Genomic DNA, 21,722 nt, shown 5'->3' with positions numbered 1-21,722 from the left:
CAAGCCAAGTTTAACTAGGCACGTCGAAACAGGGGGCAGATCGGGAGGGCTGAAGGAGGGAAGGGCAGACGCATACAGTTAATACCCTCCACCGACTCCCTTCCTAACAAGAGAAAAGTGAAGCCTCCTCGGGGCAGAGAGCTCTCCCACCTACCCCCTTTTTCCTTCTCTGCACTAATAATCATAAAAGACTCGTTCATATTAATAACACAGGCAATTCCTCTCGTCTCCCGCCCCCACCCGGGTGATCAAACCACTGGAAATCAGCCATCGGCTCAGCGGGTTTACGTCCGCACAACAGCTCCCACCCTCGGCTCGCCGGATTGCAACAAAACCCGCTTCGGCGTCGAATCGCTGAGCCTGGAAAACGCGATGCAGACGCGCGGATTTGCTTGGAGGGCGGGAAGGGATCGGCGGCGTCTGGCGGATTAGAGACATTCAAACCATCCAGAGACTCGTTGCCGCTGGATTGGGGCGGTTTCTGAGGTCAATGGAAAGGAAATTGAATGGACTCTGAATACCGGTGATCGACGCTGTTGTATAGATTATTCCGGTGTCTGCTTTTTTGTAACAAACACACACAAACTCAAAACAAAATTTGCCCATATGTTAAAAAAAAACCCTGTATGCCTACACGGTAAGTGGCGGACAATTACGCACATTTAAGCCTTATTCATATGAACTTTCTACAGCCCGTCTCTTTTGCAGCCTTACTCTGGAGTAAGCGTCCAAGTTAAGTATGCACAGAGCTAAAGGCTTAATTGCCCACTACATTCTTCTCTTGAAAGAAGACTTTAAATAAATTATGGGCACGATCCAGATTGTCCTCAGCATCTTTAAAATTTAGTTTCACGGGAAGGGGATAGGGATCCTATACACCACACACATTTACTGGGGAGTAAATTCTATGTTATTTTAGTGGCTCTTCTTGCCGATGAAACGAGCCCAAGCCAGCCACTTTAGAGATGCACTCTGTTCCGCCGAAAAGCGATGGAGCCGAACTGTGTGGTTCCGATCCAGCGAACTATTCTCTCACATTTTCTATATATGAGCGGACGGCCAAAAAGACAAATAAGTGGGTACTAGATGAAACTGAGCGTGAATTCTCCCTAGAAGCTAAAATGACAAAACTGAGGCTATCGTACTTCGGCGGCATCATGAGAAGACAAGATTCTCTGGAAAAGTCGATAATGCTAGGAAAAGTGGAAGGCAGCAGGAAAAGAGGAAGACCTAAAACGAGATGGCTTGACTCAATCAAAGAAGCCACGTCCTCCAGTTCGCAGGATCTGAGCAAGTCTGTTAATGAGAGGACGTTTTGGAGGTCTTTCCTTCATAGGGTCGCCACAGGTCGGAGGCGACTTGCCGGCACATAACGCACATACATAATGCCGTTACAACACTATGTCATATGCCGTATGTAAAAATAAGATTATATTATGGTCCAAGTACTGGCTATGCAAGGGATGCAGTCTATTCTTGCAGGCAAGCACGCATTAATTTACTACCCAGCAGCTCCAACCAAGGGAACTACCTACATCTAAACAACTAAACATTCTCCAGTCTCTCACCAGATACAGGGCTGGGTCCAACCAGTTTTGGGGATGGCAAAAGGGGGCGGGGATCAGGGACCCCCCCCCTTAACCACCCACACGACTGTTCTGGCAGTCTTAGGATCTGCACCAGCCAAAGCCACCTGGAGAGACAGCTGTAGTGAGGAGGAGAATCTCACAAGATTGAGCTGGCCGGATCCAACTCCCATAAAACCAGCAGTTGGCATCTGAGCCACCCTATGCCTGACAGAACCCGAAGGGGGTTCCTTCATTTGCCCCCCAGCGGCTGGTGTTGGGAGGTAGACTGCCCCAAGATATGCACGCACCATTTTGAATTGTGATTAACGAGAGCATGGGAATTACCTTGCTAGATGTGACATGCTGTCCATCCAGGCCAGCATCGTGTTTAGGAAGGAAACTGCTTGGAGGCCCTCCTACAAAGGCACAGAACTCCTCTGCTGTTTGCATCACGCTCCGACAACTGATATGCAGAGATATACTATCTCTGCCCATGGAGGTTCCATTTAGCTGCTATGGCTTATTAGCCTTCCCCCTCTCTGTTGTCGGAATTTTAGATGGAAAGCACCCCCCATGTAATTAAAATATAACTAATTATGATAATATCTAAATAAAATGCATTATTAACATATTTAGAAAAAATTATAGAGTGCCTCTCCAAAGACCTGCTAACAGGTCAAAATCAAAAAGAAATGTACAAAAGTTTGAAAACAACAACTTTTAGACTTTCTCCTAGAATGTATTTTTGGAAGTGAAGGGGGGATTCGGATAAGTGGTGTGTGTGTGTGTGTGTGTGTGTCGAATTTTTAAAAAATTGCATGGGCTTTTCTATTCCCCCCCCTCCTTTGCTTAAAGCACAACTCGACTGAACTCAGTTAAGACATGCAGCCAAAACGTTGGGGCGTTTTACTTAGAAGTAAACCCCCCTGAGTTCAATGGTTACTCCCACGCAAGGATGCCTGCATTGGATCACAGCCTTTGGGAACGAGAATGCCGATCCACAACTCAGTTAGGCTTAAATCTGTCAATTTCACCTCCCGTTGGAGGAGGCTAAGATGAAATTAACAAACCCTTTGAGGAGGATCTTTGCCGGCTCTGTAGAGAGGTGACACTGCTTTTTAAATGACGCTTCCCAGCTAACATTGTCTCCCTACACTTGAGCATCCTGTGTAACATGTCTCCTTGTAGAGAGACAGCAAGCCGATTTCTGAGGTTTAAGGCAATTAATTCAGCGGTTCCCAGTTTAGTTAAGCCGAGACAGATAGCCCGATCCTAGTCTTCTCTGCTTGGAAGCAAATCCAACTAATTGCAATGCTGCCCTCAAGTCAGCGCGCAGAGGACCCCAGTTCCCTACACACACTTCCCTAGGAGTAAGCAGAACTGAAGACAGTGGCCAAGAGTAAACGTTATTGGTGTTGCTCTCTTAGGGAGATTTCAGGGACTATCCGGCGTGATCCAAAGCTCACTGAAGCCGAAGATCTCCTGGAGGCTGCCCTGTTTATTCCCTCGCAGCACAAGGAGAATCTCCGAAACGATTTTTGTGAATTGTGGCAAGGATCGTTCTGCCCGTCTGTATGGGACGGCCTGTCTGTCTGTCTCAGGCACAAAGAGAGAATTTGGATACGCTTCCATTGCGTGCCAAAACCGTATCGGGTGTGAAACAATAAAATGCGTTATTAAAACACCACCACCCATTCGGCTTGTAAGCGAAAAGCCAATCTCACTAGTAAAGGCCTTCCCCCTTTCCCTGTAGCAGGAATTTAGAATTTCTTTACTTTTTTGCCCACCAGTCCACACAATCCCAGTCTATAGGGTACTTATAGGGATCTTCAAGGAATAACCTTTGAGAGGACCACCTTGAGCTAAACCAGGCTGGTTTCATACCTCAGCAAACTTCAAATCCAGTTAGAGGAAGTTACATCCCTCCCCTTTATCCTTTGGAGCCAATAAAAAGAGCCCCCTTTGGTTACCTGAATTTTCAAAAAAGCTGATTGGTTGGGGGGTGGTGGTGTTTGGTAGACCAAAATTTGGCTAAAAGAGTGACAACATCAAACAAACCACTGTTGTTAAGGGGATGTTGGAAGTCCTTTGGCTCCAGAGAAAATATCTGGATTATTCTAAAAATAAAAATTATTCTAAAAATAATTAGCAAGAGCCAGGAGGAGATGTAGGGGCACTTTAAAAATAGGGGACTGTTTCCCAAGCATTAAAAAAAACGCCCTAGGGATTTCCCCCCATACTTCCTTTACAAATTATACTTAGGACCATCTATGCCCATGAACTTTCTTTCAAATGCATTCTCCAGTCTATCTTTTAAAAACAAAACTCCACCACATCTGGAATTTCTTTGTAAAGGACAACTATCATTGTGTGCTACAAATATTTTTAAAAGCCACATTTTTAACCCGCCCTTTCCTCCAAGGAGCTTGGGCCTTTAAAGCTTTAGATTGCTTCTCTTGAGTGAACTTGGAAGAAGGGATGCCCAAGGTCACCCTCTGCATTTCAAGGCCGAGTAGGGATTGGGACCAAAGTTCTCTCTCTTCCAAGGCTGCAATCCTGTGCCTGCCCAGGACCACAGAGCAGCAAACATGGTTCTCCCATCCTCATTTTATCCTCACAACAACCTTGCAAGGTAGGTAAGCTTAGAGGAAAAGTGCCTAACTCAAAGTTACGCAGTGAGTTTCATGACTGAATACAGATCTCACTGGCCCTAGTTTAGCACCCTAATCTCTACAAAACCAGACAGCAAGTCCCAGTGAACCCCACTTACAAGCAGATATGCCTAGGATTGAACTGTAAGTCAAAATGTATGCATTAACCAGTAGTTCACACCATCTCCCCTGTCGTTACTTGTCTTTGGGGTTATTATGGGAGGGGGACTCATTAATGCTTCCTGAACTGAGAGCTGATGTGGCAAAATGGATATATTGCTGGAAAGATCTGGGTTCAAGTCTTCCCCTCAGTCAGGAGCTTCAGTGAGTGGCCAGGGGCCAGGCATTATTTTGCAGCAAACCCACCTCACAGGTTTGTTGTGAGAACAACATGAAAGGGAAGGAATGGTACTGGAATAGAAGGGTGGGAAGAAAAGGAATAATATCATTTCTATCACAGCCTATGGCCAAAGAGGGTTCACAGACACAAAAAATATCACATCTTACAATTAAAACAGTTTTTAAAAACCCCTACAGTCACAGCATTCCAGATCTTCACCCAAAAGCATGGGATGACCCCTCAAAGGTCCTCTGGAGGAGAAGAAGCTTGAGCAACTTTCTAGATGTCACCAGAGAGGCCCTCTGGAGAGGTGCCATGGGAGAAAAGGCCCCGCTGCTTGTCCAGGGACTGATGGAGCTCATGGGGATGGAAAGGGCCCTTTAGAGAGTTCATGTGGGTGTTAAGGGAGGGTGTGCTCTGAGCTGGGAACCCCCACGTGGAAACCATCTCGCCACTGCTGTGAATACTCCAGATGGCTCAAGACCCGCCCTCAGCAGCTGCAACAAGAGGGAGATTACTACTGGCTTTCTTTGCAAGTTTTTTGTAACAATTACTGAGATAATAAAAAAGAGGCACTTAGAACCCCCCAAAAGTCTTTAGAAGCTCTATCAAGTGCTGTGTGGAATGGTAAGCATGAATTCAATGGATCTGCAAAGCAATTAACTTTGGCCAATGTGTCCTGGGGGAGGGAGGGAAGGCAGCGCTGTGTAGCCCCATCTTGGAAGCTAAGCTGGGTCAGTGCTTGGGTGGGCAACCACCAAGGAAGACGGCAGAGGAAGGCAATGGGAAACCGTCTCTGCTTCTCACTTGCCTCAAAAGCCACTTGCTGAGGTCACCGTAAGTTAGTTGTGACTTGACAGTGCACACACGTGCACGTGCATGTGTGCGCGCACACACACATAGAGGTTGTACTGTTCAGTGCAGCAACAGAGTATCACAGTAATCCTAGGAAGAGCCCTGTGAAGTACATCAGGTTGTAGTATCACTCAGGGCTTTTTTTCTGGGAAAAGAAGTGGTGAAACTCAGTAGGGCTGCCCTAGGAGAAAATGGTCACATGGCTGGTGGCCCCGCCCCCTGATCTCCAGACAGAGGGGAGTTTCGATTGTGGCACAGAGAGCAATTTATTTATTTATTTATTTATTCAATTTATATACCGCCCATCCCAGGGGCTCTGGGCGGTGAACAGTTAACACCGATAATCAGTTAAAATCGATAATCTAAACTCCTCCCTGTCTGGAGATCAGGGGGCGGGGCCACCAGCCATGTGACCATTTTCAAGAGGTTCCAGAACTCCGTTCCACCGTGTTTCAGCTGAAAAAGAGCCCTGACTGTAGCCCATGCATGTGTGACCCAGGGCCAAGCTAGAAGAGACGAATGACACTTGAATGGCAAGTGAACAGACTCACATGTATTCCTCCCTGTTCACTTGCACTCCACTTGCACTCCACTCAATCACATGATCAAATGGAGTGCAAGTGAATGGCAAGTGAACAGGGAGGGATACACGTGAGTCTGTTCACTTGCCATTCAAGTGTCATTCGTCGCTTCTAGCTTGGCCCCCAGTTGACAGCATCATTCCAAACTTTTCTATTCAGAAGAAGGTTCCTCGGAGGGTCAGGGCACTCCCTCCTGGGAGCATTCAGAATAATGGCCTAATCTCCATGGAAATGAACGGGGGCTTACTACTTCTATTCAGTTGCAAGAGTCAATCCACATATTAGACAATCAGTTTCTGGACTGTGCCACTGCAGGTCACAGATTAAAGGCATTGTGTTTTTTACTGCTCTCTACCGCAAAGAAATTCCCTGCTTATAGCACGTCAAAGATAAATATATACCCACTCACACCCACACCCCTGCTGTGCTAGATTTCTACATGCAGGGAACATTTGAATGTAGTAGGGAGCATCCAAAACCAGGACACCTTCCCAAATGGCAATCTGAAGTGGTTCAGTCCAGAATCTTACCTGCTCCAATTCTGCAAGAGCCTGTTTGGTGTAGTGGGTAGTGTTAAACTAGGATTTGGCGGAACCAGGTTGGAATCCTTGCTCTGCCTTGGAAGCTTACTGGGTGACATTGGGCCAATCACACACTCTCAGCCTAACCTACCTTACAGGGTTGTGGTGAGGGTAAAATTGAGGGGAGATGAGAATTATGTAAGCTACCCCACTTGGGAGAAAGGTGGTGTCTAAATAAAGTATAGGCTCAATAAATGTTCTCCGTTTACTTCAACAGGATTCCTGCTCAAATAACTAGATTGTAGTCACAGTACTGTTCTAAAATTTAACAACCTCTTTCTCCAAATATTCATAAACTCCTGCAATGCTCTTTTCACACCCAAACAGACAGATGTATCTTTTCACTCCCATATACAAACACACAAGTTAGTTACAGAAATAACTTGCAGACATTTATGTGAAAGCAATATTTCCCTTGTCCCGCAGGGCTCCCGTGCTTTCAATAGTAGTACAACCATCACAAAGTCAACAGAAAAACCAACAAACATCCATCCCTGGTCTCTAACAATACGCATGCTATTCTAAACCCTCATTACGGTCAAACCCATTCCATATTGTATTGTCGAAGGCTTTCACGGCCGGAGAACGATGGTTGTTGTGGGTTTTCCGGGCTGTATTGCCGTGGTCTTGGCATTGTAGTTCCTGATGTTCGTGACACTGAGAGATCTCTGTCTTTTGGTGCTACACCTCTGAAGATGCCAGCCACAGCTGCTGGCGAAACGTCAGGAACTACAATGCCAAGACCACAGCAATACAGCCCGGAAAACCCACAACAACCACCATTCCTTATTCTATGCAACTCACAGTGCAGCCTCAGAAATAAAGATGCACAGGCTGCCATAAAAGAATTGCAATTTTCGTTGATGGTTTAGTAATCTATTCACTTTTAAAAACTGTAATATGAACTCATCAATCGTTAGAGACCAGATTTGTGTGGTTTCCTACTTCTGCTTTGGGTAGGTTTTCAGACCAGATCTTCTGCACCTTGGGTGATGGTGGTTATGGATTCAACTGATTTCGAGCACATGAGAAAAGCCTGACAAATATCAGAAAAGTCCTGCTAGAGAAGGCTGATTTATCTAGGATCCTTTTCTCACGGCCAACAAGGCACAAAAAGCAATAGCTTTCCCCCTTTACCACGCCCATCTGCAACTGGAATTCAGAGGAATAACGGCCTCTGAACTGGGTTGTGCACGCGTGTCATTTAGTTATGATGGTCACATTGCCAGATCAGAGCCTACTGTGCTGCAGCTCTCATGCGGAGGAAAGACTTTTCCAAATACCTGATGCCTAACATCCTTTAACCAGAAAAACCCAGGACCGAACCTGGGACTTTGTACAGGCTCCGTCACTGAGCTATGGTGCTTCCCAATCCTGCCCCCCAAACACCCTGTTTCTCCCAGTGGCTGAAGAGATGCCTCTGGGACCTCACAAGGAGGGCAACAGGGATCTAGTTCTTCAGCTCTATTACTTCTGAGCAGGGCTTTTTTTCAGCTGGAACGCGGTGGAACGGAGTTCCGGCACCGCTTGAAAATGGTCACATGGCCAGTGGCCCCGCCTCCTGATCTCTAGACAGAGGGGAGGTTAGATTGCCCTCCGTGCCTCTCTAGCGGCGTGGAGGGCAATCTAAACTCCCCTCTGTCTGGAGATCAGGAGGCGGGGCCACCGGCCATGTGACCATCTTTGCCGAGGGCGATTTAAACTTTAAAAAACTCCCCCCTTGTTCCAGCTGACCCAAGGTGACGTCATTGTGCGGTCCTGAGTTCCACCACCTCTTTTCCTGGAAAAAAAAGCCCTGCTTCTGAGCAACTGCTGTTCAGCCCTGAATGTGGAGGTTGCATTGAGTCAGCATGGCTAAGGGCAGGCCTCGGTGGATATTGTCTACAGCTGCCGGAACAGCCCTTAAACGTGTGAGAGCCCCCACAGCTATAAAACAACTTTCTGTTCCGCCCATCTTTCCACTGCTGCCTGGGACTCTGCTTTCTTTTTCAGGCTTTGCAGAGGATAGGAACAGATACACTTGAGTTGAATAACACAGAATTCTAGCGGCACCTTGAAGACTACTATCTGGCATGAGCTTTTGTGAGTCAGAGCTCACTTCTTCAGGTGCATATGGGGAAGAAATCTTTTTGAGTTTTTTTAAATAACAGAAGTGGGGAGGGGATAAAGAGGAGGAGCAGGTGCATTTGGGTTCAGCCTGCTGTATTTTTGGCCCCTCGCTGGATTTTACTGTTTGCAGTTGTTGGTGTGCATGTGTGTAAACAGAAAGGCCGCTTGAAATGATCTTGCTCTAGGTTTCTGAAGCAAGTGGTGGCCTTGCAAGAAGGTTGATTTGCAAGCTTCGCCCTTTTTTTAACCTTCACCCTTCCTACTTTTACAACTCACATGTCACCTCTCAACTGTACTTAAAGCCTTGAAGATCAAGCCATCCTCGCCTCTCCTTTCAAAGGCCTTACACACAAAAACTCTGCAAATAAACATGCCTGTTCTCTTTTTCTTGGCATGTCTGTACTAAAAGTTCAACCCAGTTTAGCAGCTTGTCCACGTGGAATGTTGGAGGTGGTTGCTCTGCAGTGGCCTCCCTATGTTCTTTGTTAGGGAAATCTCATTCTTCCTAGCCACCCTTGGGTTACTTGATGTTTGCCTCAAAGGTATGCTTTCCAGGGCTTTTTTTCTGGGAAAAGAGGTGGTGGAACTCAGGACTGCACAATGATGTCACTTTGGGTCAGCTGGAACAAGGGGGGAGTTATTTAAAGTTTAAATCACCCTCGGCGAAAATGGACACATGGCTGGTGGCCCTGCCCCCTGATCTCCAGACAGAGGGGAGTTTAGATTGCCCTCTGGGCCGTGGGGCGGGGCCACCGGCCATGTGACCATTTTCAAGAGGTGCCGGAACTCTGTTCCACCGCGTTCCAGCTGAAAAAAAGCCCCGATGCTTTCACAGGGAACATCAAGAATACCTCTTGATTTGAAATGTAGCCCTTGAGAATGGTAGTCCAAGTCCTTGGCACCTTTAGTTCAAGGATCTCAGACAGTAAAGACCTTCCTCTGCATGAGATCCTGGAGAGCTTCTGCCTATCACAGTGAACAATACAAAGGTAGAAGGATCAAAGGCAGATGAAACAAACCTGACAAATATATATTGATATCTGACCATGAGAGATTTGACTCTTGAAAACTCATACCCTGGAAATCATGCTGGTCTTTAAGATGCTGCCAACCTCTTATCTTGCTCTTCTACCACAGACCAACCTGAAACTAAATATATATTCTATCCAGGGCTTTTTTTCAGCTGGAACGCAGTGGAACGGAGTTCCGGCACCTCAGCAAAAATGGTCACATGGCTGGTGGCCCCGCCCCCTGGCACAGAGGGCAATCTCAACTCCCCTCTGTCTGGAGATCAGGGGGCGGGGCCACCAGCCATGTGACCATTTCCGCTGAGGGCAATTTAAACTTTTAAAAACTCCCCCCTTGTTCCAGCTGACCCAAAGTGACGTCATTGTGAAGTCCTGGGAGCATGTGGTACAGGGTACCCCCTGTGCTGGCAACTCCCACCACCTCTTCCCCCCCCCCCGCCCAAAAGCCCTGTTTCTATCTGTCCAAAATACAAAAAGGGAGGGTCGCACAACTGGGCTTGTGTATTAGCTTTTATTTTAGAACCTATTGCCTTGCATGCCTCAAGAAAGCTCAGAGCTGCTTCCACAGACTCTCCAGTCATGCCACAAGAACATGCCTGCACGGGATGTCCCCAGACAGTTTACCAAGCCTTGTGTACTAAGGGTCAGCCATTGGCCTAAACCTCTGCCAAATCTGGCTCTTTGGTTGGTACAATCTAGCCGTACCGATGGCCAACCCCCAAAGTAAAAAAGGCAGTGAGTCAGCAGCAAATGTGGTAGTCAATGAGTGATTCCGCACACGTTGGATAATGCACTTCCAATCCTCTTTATAGATCATTTGGAAGGGATTTTTTCGTGTGCGGAACAAAAAATCCACCTCAAACGATTGATAAAGTGCACTGAAAGTGCATTATCCAATGTGTGCAGAACCAGCCAATGTGGCATCAAGCCATTTTGTGGGGGAATAGCAGGAAGTGGTGCTTTTACAGCCCCTCCCCCAATTTCCTTGCCCAACTGGCCATCTAGCAAGATTGTAGGGCCAATTGGGGCCATTACGACACATTTTCCTGGGAGTAAGCCTCATTGAATAAAATGGGACTTCCTTCTGAATAGACCTGCTTAGAATGGCTTCTTAAGACATTTAAAATGATACCACACCCAAATGCAGACACACTTCTGCCTTGCCCTGTGCCTCTGAAGAAGAGTGCACTGTGCACCTGCCCTAGAGTTGCCCGAGGGCAACCATGGAAATTCCTGATCCTCGTCCTTTCGTCTGCTCTCCTCCATGCTGACTGTAAGGAGTAGGATTCCAGATGTGCCACACAGCTGGCAGAGAAGGTGTGTGAATTAAGCTACTACCTTGTCTCCCAAGATGATGGTGAATTTAAAACGTACAGCGGGGGAAGTCTTTGAATTGCCAGCTGGCCGCCTTAAATGACAAGTATCATCTATTTCTTAAAATATTTATATCCTGGTTTTTCTCCTGGCTCAAGGAGGTTTAAGCATATTCAAATAGATTTAATTGTCAGAGTCTCTGCCCTTATAAGAAACTCTGTGAACCAGAGTATTATGAAACTGCTGATTGCATCTCTTCCTTATTTTAAAACTACACACAGATCATACATGGAACAACTGGCATATCTGTACCCCTGTTCTGGTTCCTTTGTTCACAAGATGGGTAGCCATGTTAGTCTGTCTGTAGCAGTAGAAAAGAGCAAGAGTCCAGTAGCACCTAGAAGACTAACAACATTTGTGGTAGGAGCTTCCGTGAGCCACATCTGAAGAAGTGGGCTGTGGCTCATGAAAGCTCACACCCTACCACAAATTTTGTTAATCTTATAGGTGCTACTGGACTCTTGCTCTTTTCTACTGCTTTGTTCGTAAGTTATGTTACAGATATAGAAAATCCCCCGGTCATGAGAACATAGGTCTCATTAACAGATGTTCACTTATAGTATTGTCTGTCTGCATAATACATTTCCACTTCCTAACACACACACACACGGCTAGGATGAGCACCTTTTTACAAAATGTGCTATTTACCTCCAGTATGAGGTAGATCTATAAGGTCTCTCTCTCTCATACACACACATCAAGAACTGACCTGCTTATGAGACATTGTAGCCTGTAATGTATTAGCAAAGCAGCTGGTAGTTCTGTTGGGGTCTTTTAAGAAAGAATTTTAGTCTTAGAGCCAAGCTACAAGTGATGCCTGACACAGGTTGGACACTTAGAATCATAGAATCATAGAGTTGGAAGGGGCCATACAGACCATCTAGTCCAACCCCCTGCCCAGTGCAGGATCAACCTAAAGCATCTCTGACAAGCTTGTCAGCTTGAGGGAAGCTGGGAAATGTAGGCATCCTGGTCTTACAGCTGTAATGGAGAGCCAAGCTGTAAAACCAGGACACCTACATTTCCCATCTAAACTTGAGGTAAACTGACAAGTGTCCAACCTGTGTAAGGCATCACTTGTGGCTTGGCTGTTAGTATAGCCAAAATTCTATGGACCAGACACTGGGAGAGCCTTTCTATGGGAATCATCCCAGCATTTTAAATAATAACATTTGATTTATATACCACCCTTCAGGACAACTTAATGCCCACTCAGAGCGGTTTACAAAGTATGCTATTATTACCCCAAAACAATCACCCTGTGAGGTGGGTGGGTCAGAGAGAGCTCCAGAGAACTGACTAGCCCGGCTTTCTCCAGATTAGAGTCCCACGCTCTTAACCACTACACTAAACTGGCTCTTAAAGGCCACCTGGGGCCACAGTTCAGAGGAGATTTGATTGCAGGGGGGGGGGGAGAAATTCTGTGCAGCTCATACAACTGTCTCACCTGCATTGTTGTAATCTCCAGACAAGGAGAATCTCTAGCTAAAGAAAAGGTCTTTTTCCTCCATTGGAGGTTAATAATAAAAGCTGGGTGCAGAGGACCGCTTGTGATCAGCAAAACCACATGTGGAGAAAGGGGTGGAGCCCCCTTGCACACACATCTCCTATCTGAATCAGCACCCCCCACCATGGCTGCCTTTACCTTTAAAATTGGTGGGAATATTTGACTTTGGATCTCATAGAGTCTCTTATATCTTATAAGCCCTAAGTGCACACCAAGAACAGAGAGGGGCTAGTGCAAACATGACACTAGAGAATCACAGTACTTGATACCGGCCCTTATGGGATGGAATGATCCGTTCTGCTAGGCCAGCAATTCTCAGCCTATCTGAAGTGGCCCCCTCATCTGAGGGCCACTCACACCCTCTCAACCTAACCTACCTCACAGGGCTGTTGTGAGGATAAAATGGAGGAGAGGAAAATGAAGTGACCTGCTCTGGGTCTCCATGGGGGAGGAAAGTGGGGTACAAATAAAATACATAAATAAACTGTCCGTTTTGAGACCTCCTTGCTAAGTAACATCCCGCCACTGCCACCTCCATTATAAAAACACCGGAATTCCAAATCAGTTAACAAAGAACAAGTTCATAGTCTGTTTTTCGACATTTCTTATTTAGAAATATATAGCTTTGCTGAGCAAAGGGCTGTACTTCCTTGTCCATTTGCACATTATACAGAGGCCAACCCAAATTTTCCATCGAGCCTCTGAGAACCTCCTCTCCTGGCTCACCCATGGGTAAGTGCACTTTCGGGTCTTAGCTCACAGTTTGAGAACCACGAGCCCTAAGCCATTTCCATGATATTTACCGACCTTCAACTGTATAATAGAAGAAGATGACGCCAGAGGAAAATGTAAGCAAACACGGGTCTTTCTACGGTATAGGGCAACATCTCTCTCGAGTTAGTCTCCCGTATCACGTAAGACATTCGGTTCCGAACATGATTTTTACTCCTCCTGATTCATTCTAATTTTTTGTATCGATTAAAACGGCAGCATGAATTAAACTAGGAGGCAGCAAAAAAGGAAGTGCTTCGCTGGCCCACTCCAAGGCCCGTCTCTCACCATATGAGCCCCGGAGGACTCTCCGCTCTGGCGGAAAACATCTTTTAAGTGTCCCTGGCCCTAGGGAGGCCCGCCTGGCGTCGACCAGGGCCAGGGCCTTTTCGGTCCTGGCCCCGACCTGGTGGAATGCTCTGTCTTGCGAGACAAGGGCCCGGCAAGATTTGCTTGCATTTCGCCGGGCCTGTAAGACAGAGCTATTCCGCCAGGCATATTTCTGACACCAGGCAGTGCCTGCCCCCCCCCATGAAGGGGGGGTTAAACCATCACCCCTATGCGAACACAGAGGCATGTATGAACCACTGGGCAGCATGAATTGTTATATTTAATGTTTTTAAATGTTTTTAAATGTATTATTTAATGTTTTTAAATGTTTTTAAACATGTTTGTATTTGTTATCCGCCCTGAGCCTGCGAAAGCAGGGAGGGCGGAATATAAACATAATAAACTAAATTAAATTAAATTAAATCTACTGCAATACTCGGTTTCCAGAAGCAGCCTTTGAAGGCTGACGCCTGGCCGTATCTCTTAGGATACCGCCCCCCCCCCGTCCACAGCATTTGTTCCTGACACTTTAGGAATCTCTCTCCAAGACTCCGTCCTTTCTCCCTCGCTGTCTGTAGGCCTGGAACTCTCTCCCAGAACACGGCCATGGGGCCGCCGGTCTTTTCGTTCAACCTCCAACCGCCTTCAGGCTGCTGTGACATTTTTAGCTGGACCCCTTGTATCAACATCCCCTACTTAAACAAAACATGAACTCACATTTATTCTTCCTTTCCCTGCTAATTGTCTCTTTCCATCTCCTGTGTAGGCCACTACCAACATTTAGATTGTAGACTCCTTGGGGCTGACACCTTATATCTAACGCTCCCAGTCAGGAGCCTGATGTGGTAGAATGGATGGTATCACTTCAGACTGCGGGTGATCAGGGCTTTTTTTCAGGGGGAACGCGGGGGAACGGAGTTCTGGAACCTCTTGAAAATGGTCACATGGTCGGTGGCCCCGCCCCCTGATCTCCAGACAGAGGGGAGTTGAGATTGCCCTACGCGCCGCGGGAGCGGCGCGGAGGGCAATCTCAACTCCCCTCTGTCTGGAGATCAGGGGGCGGGGCCACCAGCCATGTGACCATTTTCTCCAAGGGCAACCCACTGAGTTCCACCACCTCTTTTCCCAGAAAAAAGGCACTGCGGGTGATGGATTCCAACTTTGAATGTCCCCATGTATAGAAAGCTAGCACACCAAGGAGAAAGGTTCTACCCTCCCCTTGTCTTGTTTGCTGAGCTGATTTTTCTATTTGCAGAGAGGATTTTTTTTAAAAAAAGCACAGGTGATAATTTCTAAATGGGATCCTCCGTCCTACCACCTCAGCACACTGCCACCAAATTCTCATGCATATAGAATCCATATAGGAAGGCGAGAATGTCCTCTGACATGTGACAGTCCGCCCCACCCCAAAGGATGGAAAAAACTCTAGAAGACCATAGCCATATTTGGTCAGGTTTGAGGTCCCCTGCCCTTGGCCGAACCCCAAATTTCTCTGTTTCCTCAATTCCTTTCTAGGAAGTGCTGACGCTTGGCACGCCTGCATGCAACCTCTGGGCCTGCCCTCTTCTAAGCATTCCTCCCCCGGTCCTGGGCCATCTTTTGGCCCGCTGTTGAGGTCAGTACCTGGATGACCCGCATGTTGAGGCCGGTCTCCTGTGCCAGCTGCTCCCGGATGTGTCGCGTGGGCTTGGGAGTGGCGGCAAAGGCTGCCTTGAGGGTCTCCAGTTGCTTGGCCTTGATGGTGGTGCGAGGCCCCCGCCGTTTTGCCCCCAGATTTTGGTCATCGTTCTCATTGCTGCCCACCTCCTTGTCGGACACATTGGCACTCTCAGAGTCCTTGGCGTCGTCCTGGCAGGGGTCTTGGGAGTCTGGGGATAGACTGGGGTCGCTGCCGGTGGTGGCTGCCGGTGGTCGAAAAGAAAACACATTCAAAGAGGTCAGAATGCTATGCAAGCTGTAGAGTCTGGGAAGGGGAAAACATCTGTGAATGCATCTCCGATCCCACCCCTCAGGGCCACCAAGGGCCGAACTAGTGTGTTGTAGTAGTTAAGGGTATTGGACTAGGATCCGGGACACCCAGGTTTGAATCTCTGCTCTGCCATGGAAGCTCACTGAGTGATCTCGGGCCTGTCACACCCTCTCAGTCTAACCTACCTCATAGGATTGTTGTGAGGATAAAATGGAGGAGAGGTCATTCTGAGGTCAGCCTGGTCCCCTGAAGGGCCTAGGATGTCGAGTACCTCATGGATTTGCCTTCATATATTGTTTGGGCTGGCTTTGCGTGGTGTGTGGCGGGGGCCGAAGGGAAATTTTTTTCTGAAGGCCTACAGAGCATCTCAGCAGCCCCATCTTCCCCCTTGATTTCTCAATGGGCAGCCTATTTTGGGTCACTTCACATAACAACAACAACAACAACAACATTTGATTTATGTGCTGCCCTTCAGGAAAACTTAACACCCACTCAGAGCGGTTTACAAAGTGTGTTATTCTTATCCCCACAACAATCACCCTGTGAGGTGGGTGGGGCTGAGAGAGCTCTGAGAGAGCTGTGACTGACCCAAGGTCACCCAGCTGGCTTCAAGCGGAGGAGTGGGGAATCAAACCCAGCTCTCCAGATTAGAGTCCCGTGCTCTTAACCACTACACTAAACATATATTTCACACGTACATCCTTACATGCTTACTAAATATCGGCTGAATGGCATATATGTGAATGGACTCCACTGAGAAATCAAATGGATGTGCAAATTTTCTTTGACTCATGTATGGCTCATCTGCATATGCAAGACACTACTTGAAACTACCAACATCGAGGGACAGATATACCTGTGATAGCTGACCCTGTAAAGATAAAAAACGAATTCTTCTTAAGTCAGTCCCAGTGATTTCTAAACCATGTCTTTTGATAGACTGCTCGTTTTAAATTGGACTATTCTACCGTAAAAGATGTACGGAGCATGGCCTTTTCAGTCCAAAACATCCATCTCTAGTAAGTCTTACTGGTCTTCAGGAGGATTTACTTATTTGCTTCTTTTATACCCTGCTTTTTTCTCCAATAGGGATTTGAAGTGGCTTACATCCTTCTCCTCACTCTGCTTTTAGCCTCACAAGAACCCTGTGAAGTACGTTAGGTTCAGAGTGTGCGACGGACCAAAAGTCACCCATAAAATTTCCATGGCAGAGCAGGAGTTCACACTGGGGTCTCCCAGATCCTAGTCTGACACTCCGGCCATTACACTGCTGTCTTGGCCTGTCTATACTGGCTCCCAATTTATTTCTGTGTCCAAAATGCTAGTATTGACCTTTAAAGGTGGTCAGTAAAGTGCTAGTATTGGTCTGGGTCCAGCGTACATTAATGACAGCCTACGCCTCTTCTGTTTGGGGCATTCCTGTCTTCTGAGACTATGCAGGTGGCAACCAGGACAGGCCCTGACCTGGAAAGCCCAGGCGAGCCTGGTTTCTTCAGGTATCAGAAGCTAAGCAGGGTTGGCCTTGGTTAGTAATTGGATGGGAGACTTCCAAGGAAGACCAGAGTTGCTATGCAGAGGCAGGCAATGGCAAACCACCTCTGTTAAGTCTCTTGCCAGGGGTTGCCATAAGTCTGCTATGACCTGAGGGCTCTCTCTACCACCACCAGCCCAGGACAGGGCCTTCTTGGTTGTGGTGCCAAGGTTATGGGATTCCTTCCCCAGGGATCTTCATCAGTCTCCTTCCATCACTGTATTCTACCAGCAGGCAAAGACATTTCTGTTTTGTCTGGCATTCCCACCTTCCTGCCCTGTCTTTTAATTGATGTCTGTGTTTTTATATCTATGTACTTTAGTTCTGATTTTTAATTTGCTAAATGATGTGTTTTTATACTGCTCTCTTTTCAGTAGTTAGCCTTGGTGACCCTGATCGGAAGAAAAGATGGCTTACATTTTTTTATGATACATTATGGCTTAAATTTGTTTATATCCAAATACATATTAAATTTACTGGGTTGTGAATGTGGTTGAGCAGGAGTGAAGAGGAATAAATTTACGAAATCATACTCTTTTATTCTGAATTATTTCATCTGGAATTATTTTGCATTTAATAGTTCAACACTAACATAAGCTGGAATCTCTGTTCTGCATATCAACCTATTCAGGGCTTTTTTTCTGGGAAAAGAGGTGGTGGAACTCAGTGGGTTGCCAGCACAGGGGGCAACTCTTGGCGGGAGGTGGTGCCCCTGGTACCACATGCGTGTGTGCATGCTCCCAGGCCCGCACAATGACGTCACTTTAGGTCACCTGGAACAAGGGGGGAGTTTTTAAAAGTTTAAATTGTCCTCGGCGAAAATGGTCACATGGCTGGTGGCCCCGCCCCCTGATCTCCAGACAGAGGGGAGTTTAGATTGCCCTCCATGCCGTGGCATGGAGGGTGATCTGAACTCCCCTCTGTTTGAAGATCAGGGGGCGGGGCCTTGAGCCATGTGACCATTTTCAAGAGGTGCCGGAACTCCATTCCACTGTGTTCCAGCTGAAAAAAAGCCCTGAACCTATTGTTCAAACACAGGGAAAAAATCCTTTGCGGTAACTTTCTGAGGAATGTTGGAAGGATCTCTGCGATCATCATATACACAACCACATAAAGAAAAGTGCTATATTATTGATTAAGATTATTATATTAGTTTCAGGGGAAACAAATGTATATGGATACATACACTTGCCAAATGAGAACAAATTTCATGCATCTGTTGAAGTACGTTTTATTTTTTAAAAACTGTTACCAAAATAAAACTTTTACAGTGAAATCCTAAACAGAGTTACTCCAGTCTAATCCCATTGATTTCAGTGGGACTGGAGTAACTCTGCTTAGGATTTCACTGCTAGTCTTTAAGATGCCATACAATTCCCTTTTCTTGATTTAGGTATTGACTTTCCTCACCCTTCCCCCAGGGGATGGTTGCCAATAGGCCTAGGGAAAATATCCTAAACCTTTAACAGAGGCTTAATGTGCCAGGTGATGCTACCTCCGTGCCATAAAGAGCTTTAGCTGTCCATTTTGCCTCTACGAAAGGGATCCTAAACACACAAATTACTACAATACTACAAATACTACAAATCCTATAATAAAATTTAAAGATTTTTAATGAATTTTAAATGAATTAAATTTTAATTTTAATGAATTTTTAAAGTGCAAGGTGCAAAGTGCTAATAGTGTGCAATCTCGAATATTTACAAAAAAAATAGTCACAAAAGGAGTAAGTCACTTACAAATCCAATATATCAATAAGCCAGCACAGTCGATAAATAAATACAATCAATAATCCATAATATAAAAGTCCAACTGGTGCAGAATCATATGTTAATAAATATATAACAAAATTTATTTAAAATTTATTATAGGATTTGTAGTATTTCTCCGGAGTAATTTGTGCGTTTAGGTTTCTGGAGTTGCCCCATTTGGTTTGGCTCTACGAAAGGGAAGACATTTTTTTCCAGGCCTGTTGACAACCCACCTCAAGTTTTCTCCCCCTGCCCCCATTTTACCTGGCAAGGTAGGTTAGGCTTATCTGCCATGCTTACCCACGGCAGAGTGGTGATGTGACCTGAGTTCAAAGATGCTGCTACGGACCCTGCCACACACTTCTGAAGACGTTTTGGAACTGAAGGCTTTGAAAAGCAATTTCTGCTGGCTCTCTGCTCCCAATGCAGACCCCTCCCCACTTGGTCCCTTGGTCCTGTCCCTGAGGGTTGGCTGATCCCCAGGAAGAGCATTTCAGGGGGCTTGGTGGGCTGCAGTGGGAGAGGGGAGTGGAAAGACCAGCTCTGCAAAAACCAAGGATTGTTGCATACACCACATTTTCGTTGTTTGAAAGTAAATGGTGCAGAAAGGGCCACGCTCCAGCAGTCACAAAGCACTTCACTTACGCTGCAGTCTTATGCACACCTCAGGATAGAATGGGACCTATTTCTGAGTAAACGTGCACAGCCTTGACTGCAATTAGCATTCCTTGCAACCCAGGAGATTTGTGTTTAAAGGTGCAACCCTATGCACCATCCAGTGGTGGGTGTCAGCTCACCAGCTGCCTCCCCCCCACCGCACTGCTTCTGCTTGGGGGTTAATGCAGTGAGTGAGCTAATGCCCAACGTTGGCCCCACTGAGTTCAGTGGCCCCCACAGTGCTGGGCTGCAGCCTGGCAGGGGCTGCTCGGCTTGGCTTACTGCAGTGCCCTTTTCACTTCCCATTGTGCTCTTGCATGGAACAGAAGGGGCTTTACTTCTGAATAAACATGCATCGTCTTAGGCTGCAACTGCACACCTCTCTCTCTCTCTCTGTGCTATCCATGGGGTGTGGAAGTGCTGCGATTTTGGAAAGAAGCTTTGTTTAGCTAAGAGGAAACCAGGGTTAACAATTCTCATGTCTGAGTGAAAATTGCCCCTTGTCCCTCCCCTCAGCTCGCACACTTTGCACGTGAGCAGTGACACAGGGGTGTGAATCCGACAGCCAGTGCCTCACCAAGCCTGCCAGCCAAACATTTCCTCAGACTGTGAATTTCTTCACGCCCACCCCCATCCCAAAATGGTTTGCCACACAGTATGTGTAGCTCTCTGGATGTGCGATTCTCTGATCTCCCCGGGCACTTCAGCAAGATCCAGTTTTCTATTGCACCCCCTCTTCCCCAAAGTTAGAGTAAAAGGAAGGGAGCCATAGACACTTCCGTCTGTCCCTCCCACAAGTTTGCAACCAAGTGTGTATCGCAAACCGTGCGTTGGGCTGTGATCTTCTTTGAAAAGAGGATTCTTTAACACCCGCCCACCCCCAAATTCAAAGACATGGACACACTTAATTGCCTACTGCAACCTCCTCCCTATACCAAATATTTGCCTGTGATTTTGTGAATCTTCCCTGGCAGTTGACACTTTTTAACTCCCTTCCCCTGCAATTTACAGTTTCTTCTAGCCCCGGCCCCCCTCCATCAATAACGAAATAGCATTTCTCTGTTGTTCTTTAGCTATGGTATTTTGAATGTGACAGAAAGAAAGAAAGAAAGAAAGAAAGAAAGAAAGAAAGAAAGAAAGAAAGAAAGAAAGAAAGAAAGAAAGAAAACTAGTCTGATCTTTCTTAACTCTGACGCTTTAATACCAGAAAGACTAGATCCATTCTGGAGAAAGGAGGAGGGCGATAAAAGCATTAAAAGCAGAGAAAAGGTGGAGAAAGGTAAAACCAGAGCTTGAAGAGAACAGGGCAAGAAGATCTCTCTATCTGCTGGAACTGGAGAACTTTTAAGCTACAGGGCTCTGTCAGGCCTCAGAGGGTTACGATATTCAGAATTAAGTCAGTTTAGCATCAGAGCCAGAAAACAAAGGTACAATTTTACATCTCAGCACTGTTCCTTGGAAGCTGCTACAACTGAAATCAAAAAGCCTAATGAGGCCATGATCCCACCCTTCCTTCCTTGGCAATAAGTCCCCTGAAATCGTGGGACTATGCACCCGAGTCAACGCAGCTAAATGTGGTTATAGATATGGGTTCCCATCAGCTGGGAACTAAAAGGGCACATGGGTCAGTCCTTAACTATGTTTACATGGAAGTTAGTCCCATTGAGTCAATGGGATTTCTTCTCAAAAAAGCATGCCCAGGATTGTAGCTTTAAAACTAAACACCCAACTGCTTCACTGCTGTCTCAGTTTCATGGACCATCCTTATTATTATTAATACAAGTATTTCACTGTACAAAATATTTTACAGTTCAGATCTCTACCAAACACCTGGTATTTGGAGGCAGGCTGCTGCAGCCCATGGGTGTTCCATTTAGATAGCAAGGTTAATAGTCATTGTTAGAATTTTTCCTCCTTTGTAAATGTGTGCAATTAACCTAGTGAACGTCAACACACATTGTGGTAGTTTACTCTGAAGTTAAGTCCTGCTGTGTTCAGAGGTACTCCCAAGAAGGCATGCAAAGCTTTGTTTATTTGCCAGATCCATACAATGTAACTGCTCCCTCTAGTCTAGCCAGATGACCCCCCCCCCCCCAATTTGTTGGAAATCCAATTACTT

At 46.4% G+C, this 21,722-nt stretch overlaps 1 protein-coding gene across 1 annotated transcript in view; it reads right to left on the bottom strand.

Annotated features, from left to right (window-relative positions):
* Nucleotides 1–21,722, bottom strand: part of LHX1 (LIM homeobox 1) — a 67,958-nt gene that overhangs the window by 27,048 nt on the left and 19,188 nt on the right. The window contains exon 3 of the mRNA XM_055001801.1: nucleotides 15,319–15,596. Within this exon, the coding sequence (XP_054857776.1) occupies nucleotides 15,319–15,596 (278 nt within the window). The remainder of the gene's footprint in view (nucleotides 1–15,318; nucleotides 15,597–21,722) is intronic.

The sequence above is a fragment of the Eublepharis macularius genome, chromosome 17, assembly GCF_028583425.1.
Source record: "Eublepharis macularius isolate TG4126 chromosome 17, MPM_Emac_v1.0, whole genome shotgun sequence".
In the NCBI taxonomy this organism is placed as follows: domain Eukaryota; kingdom Metazoa; phylum Chordata; class Lepidosauria; order Squamata; family Eublepharidae; genus Eublepharis; species Eublepharis macularius.
The sequence above is the reverse complement of the archived record's forward strand: the minus strand, read 5'-3'. Positions and strand labels throughout refer to the sequence as shown.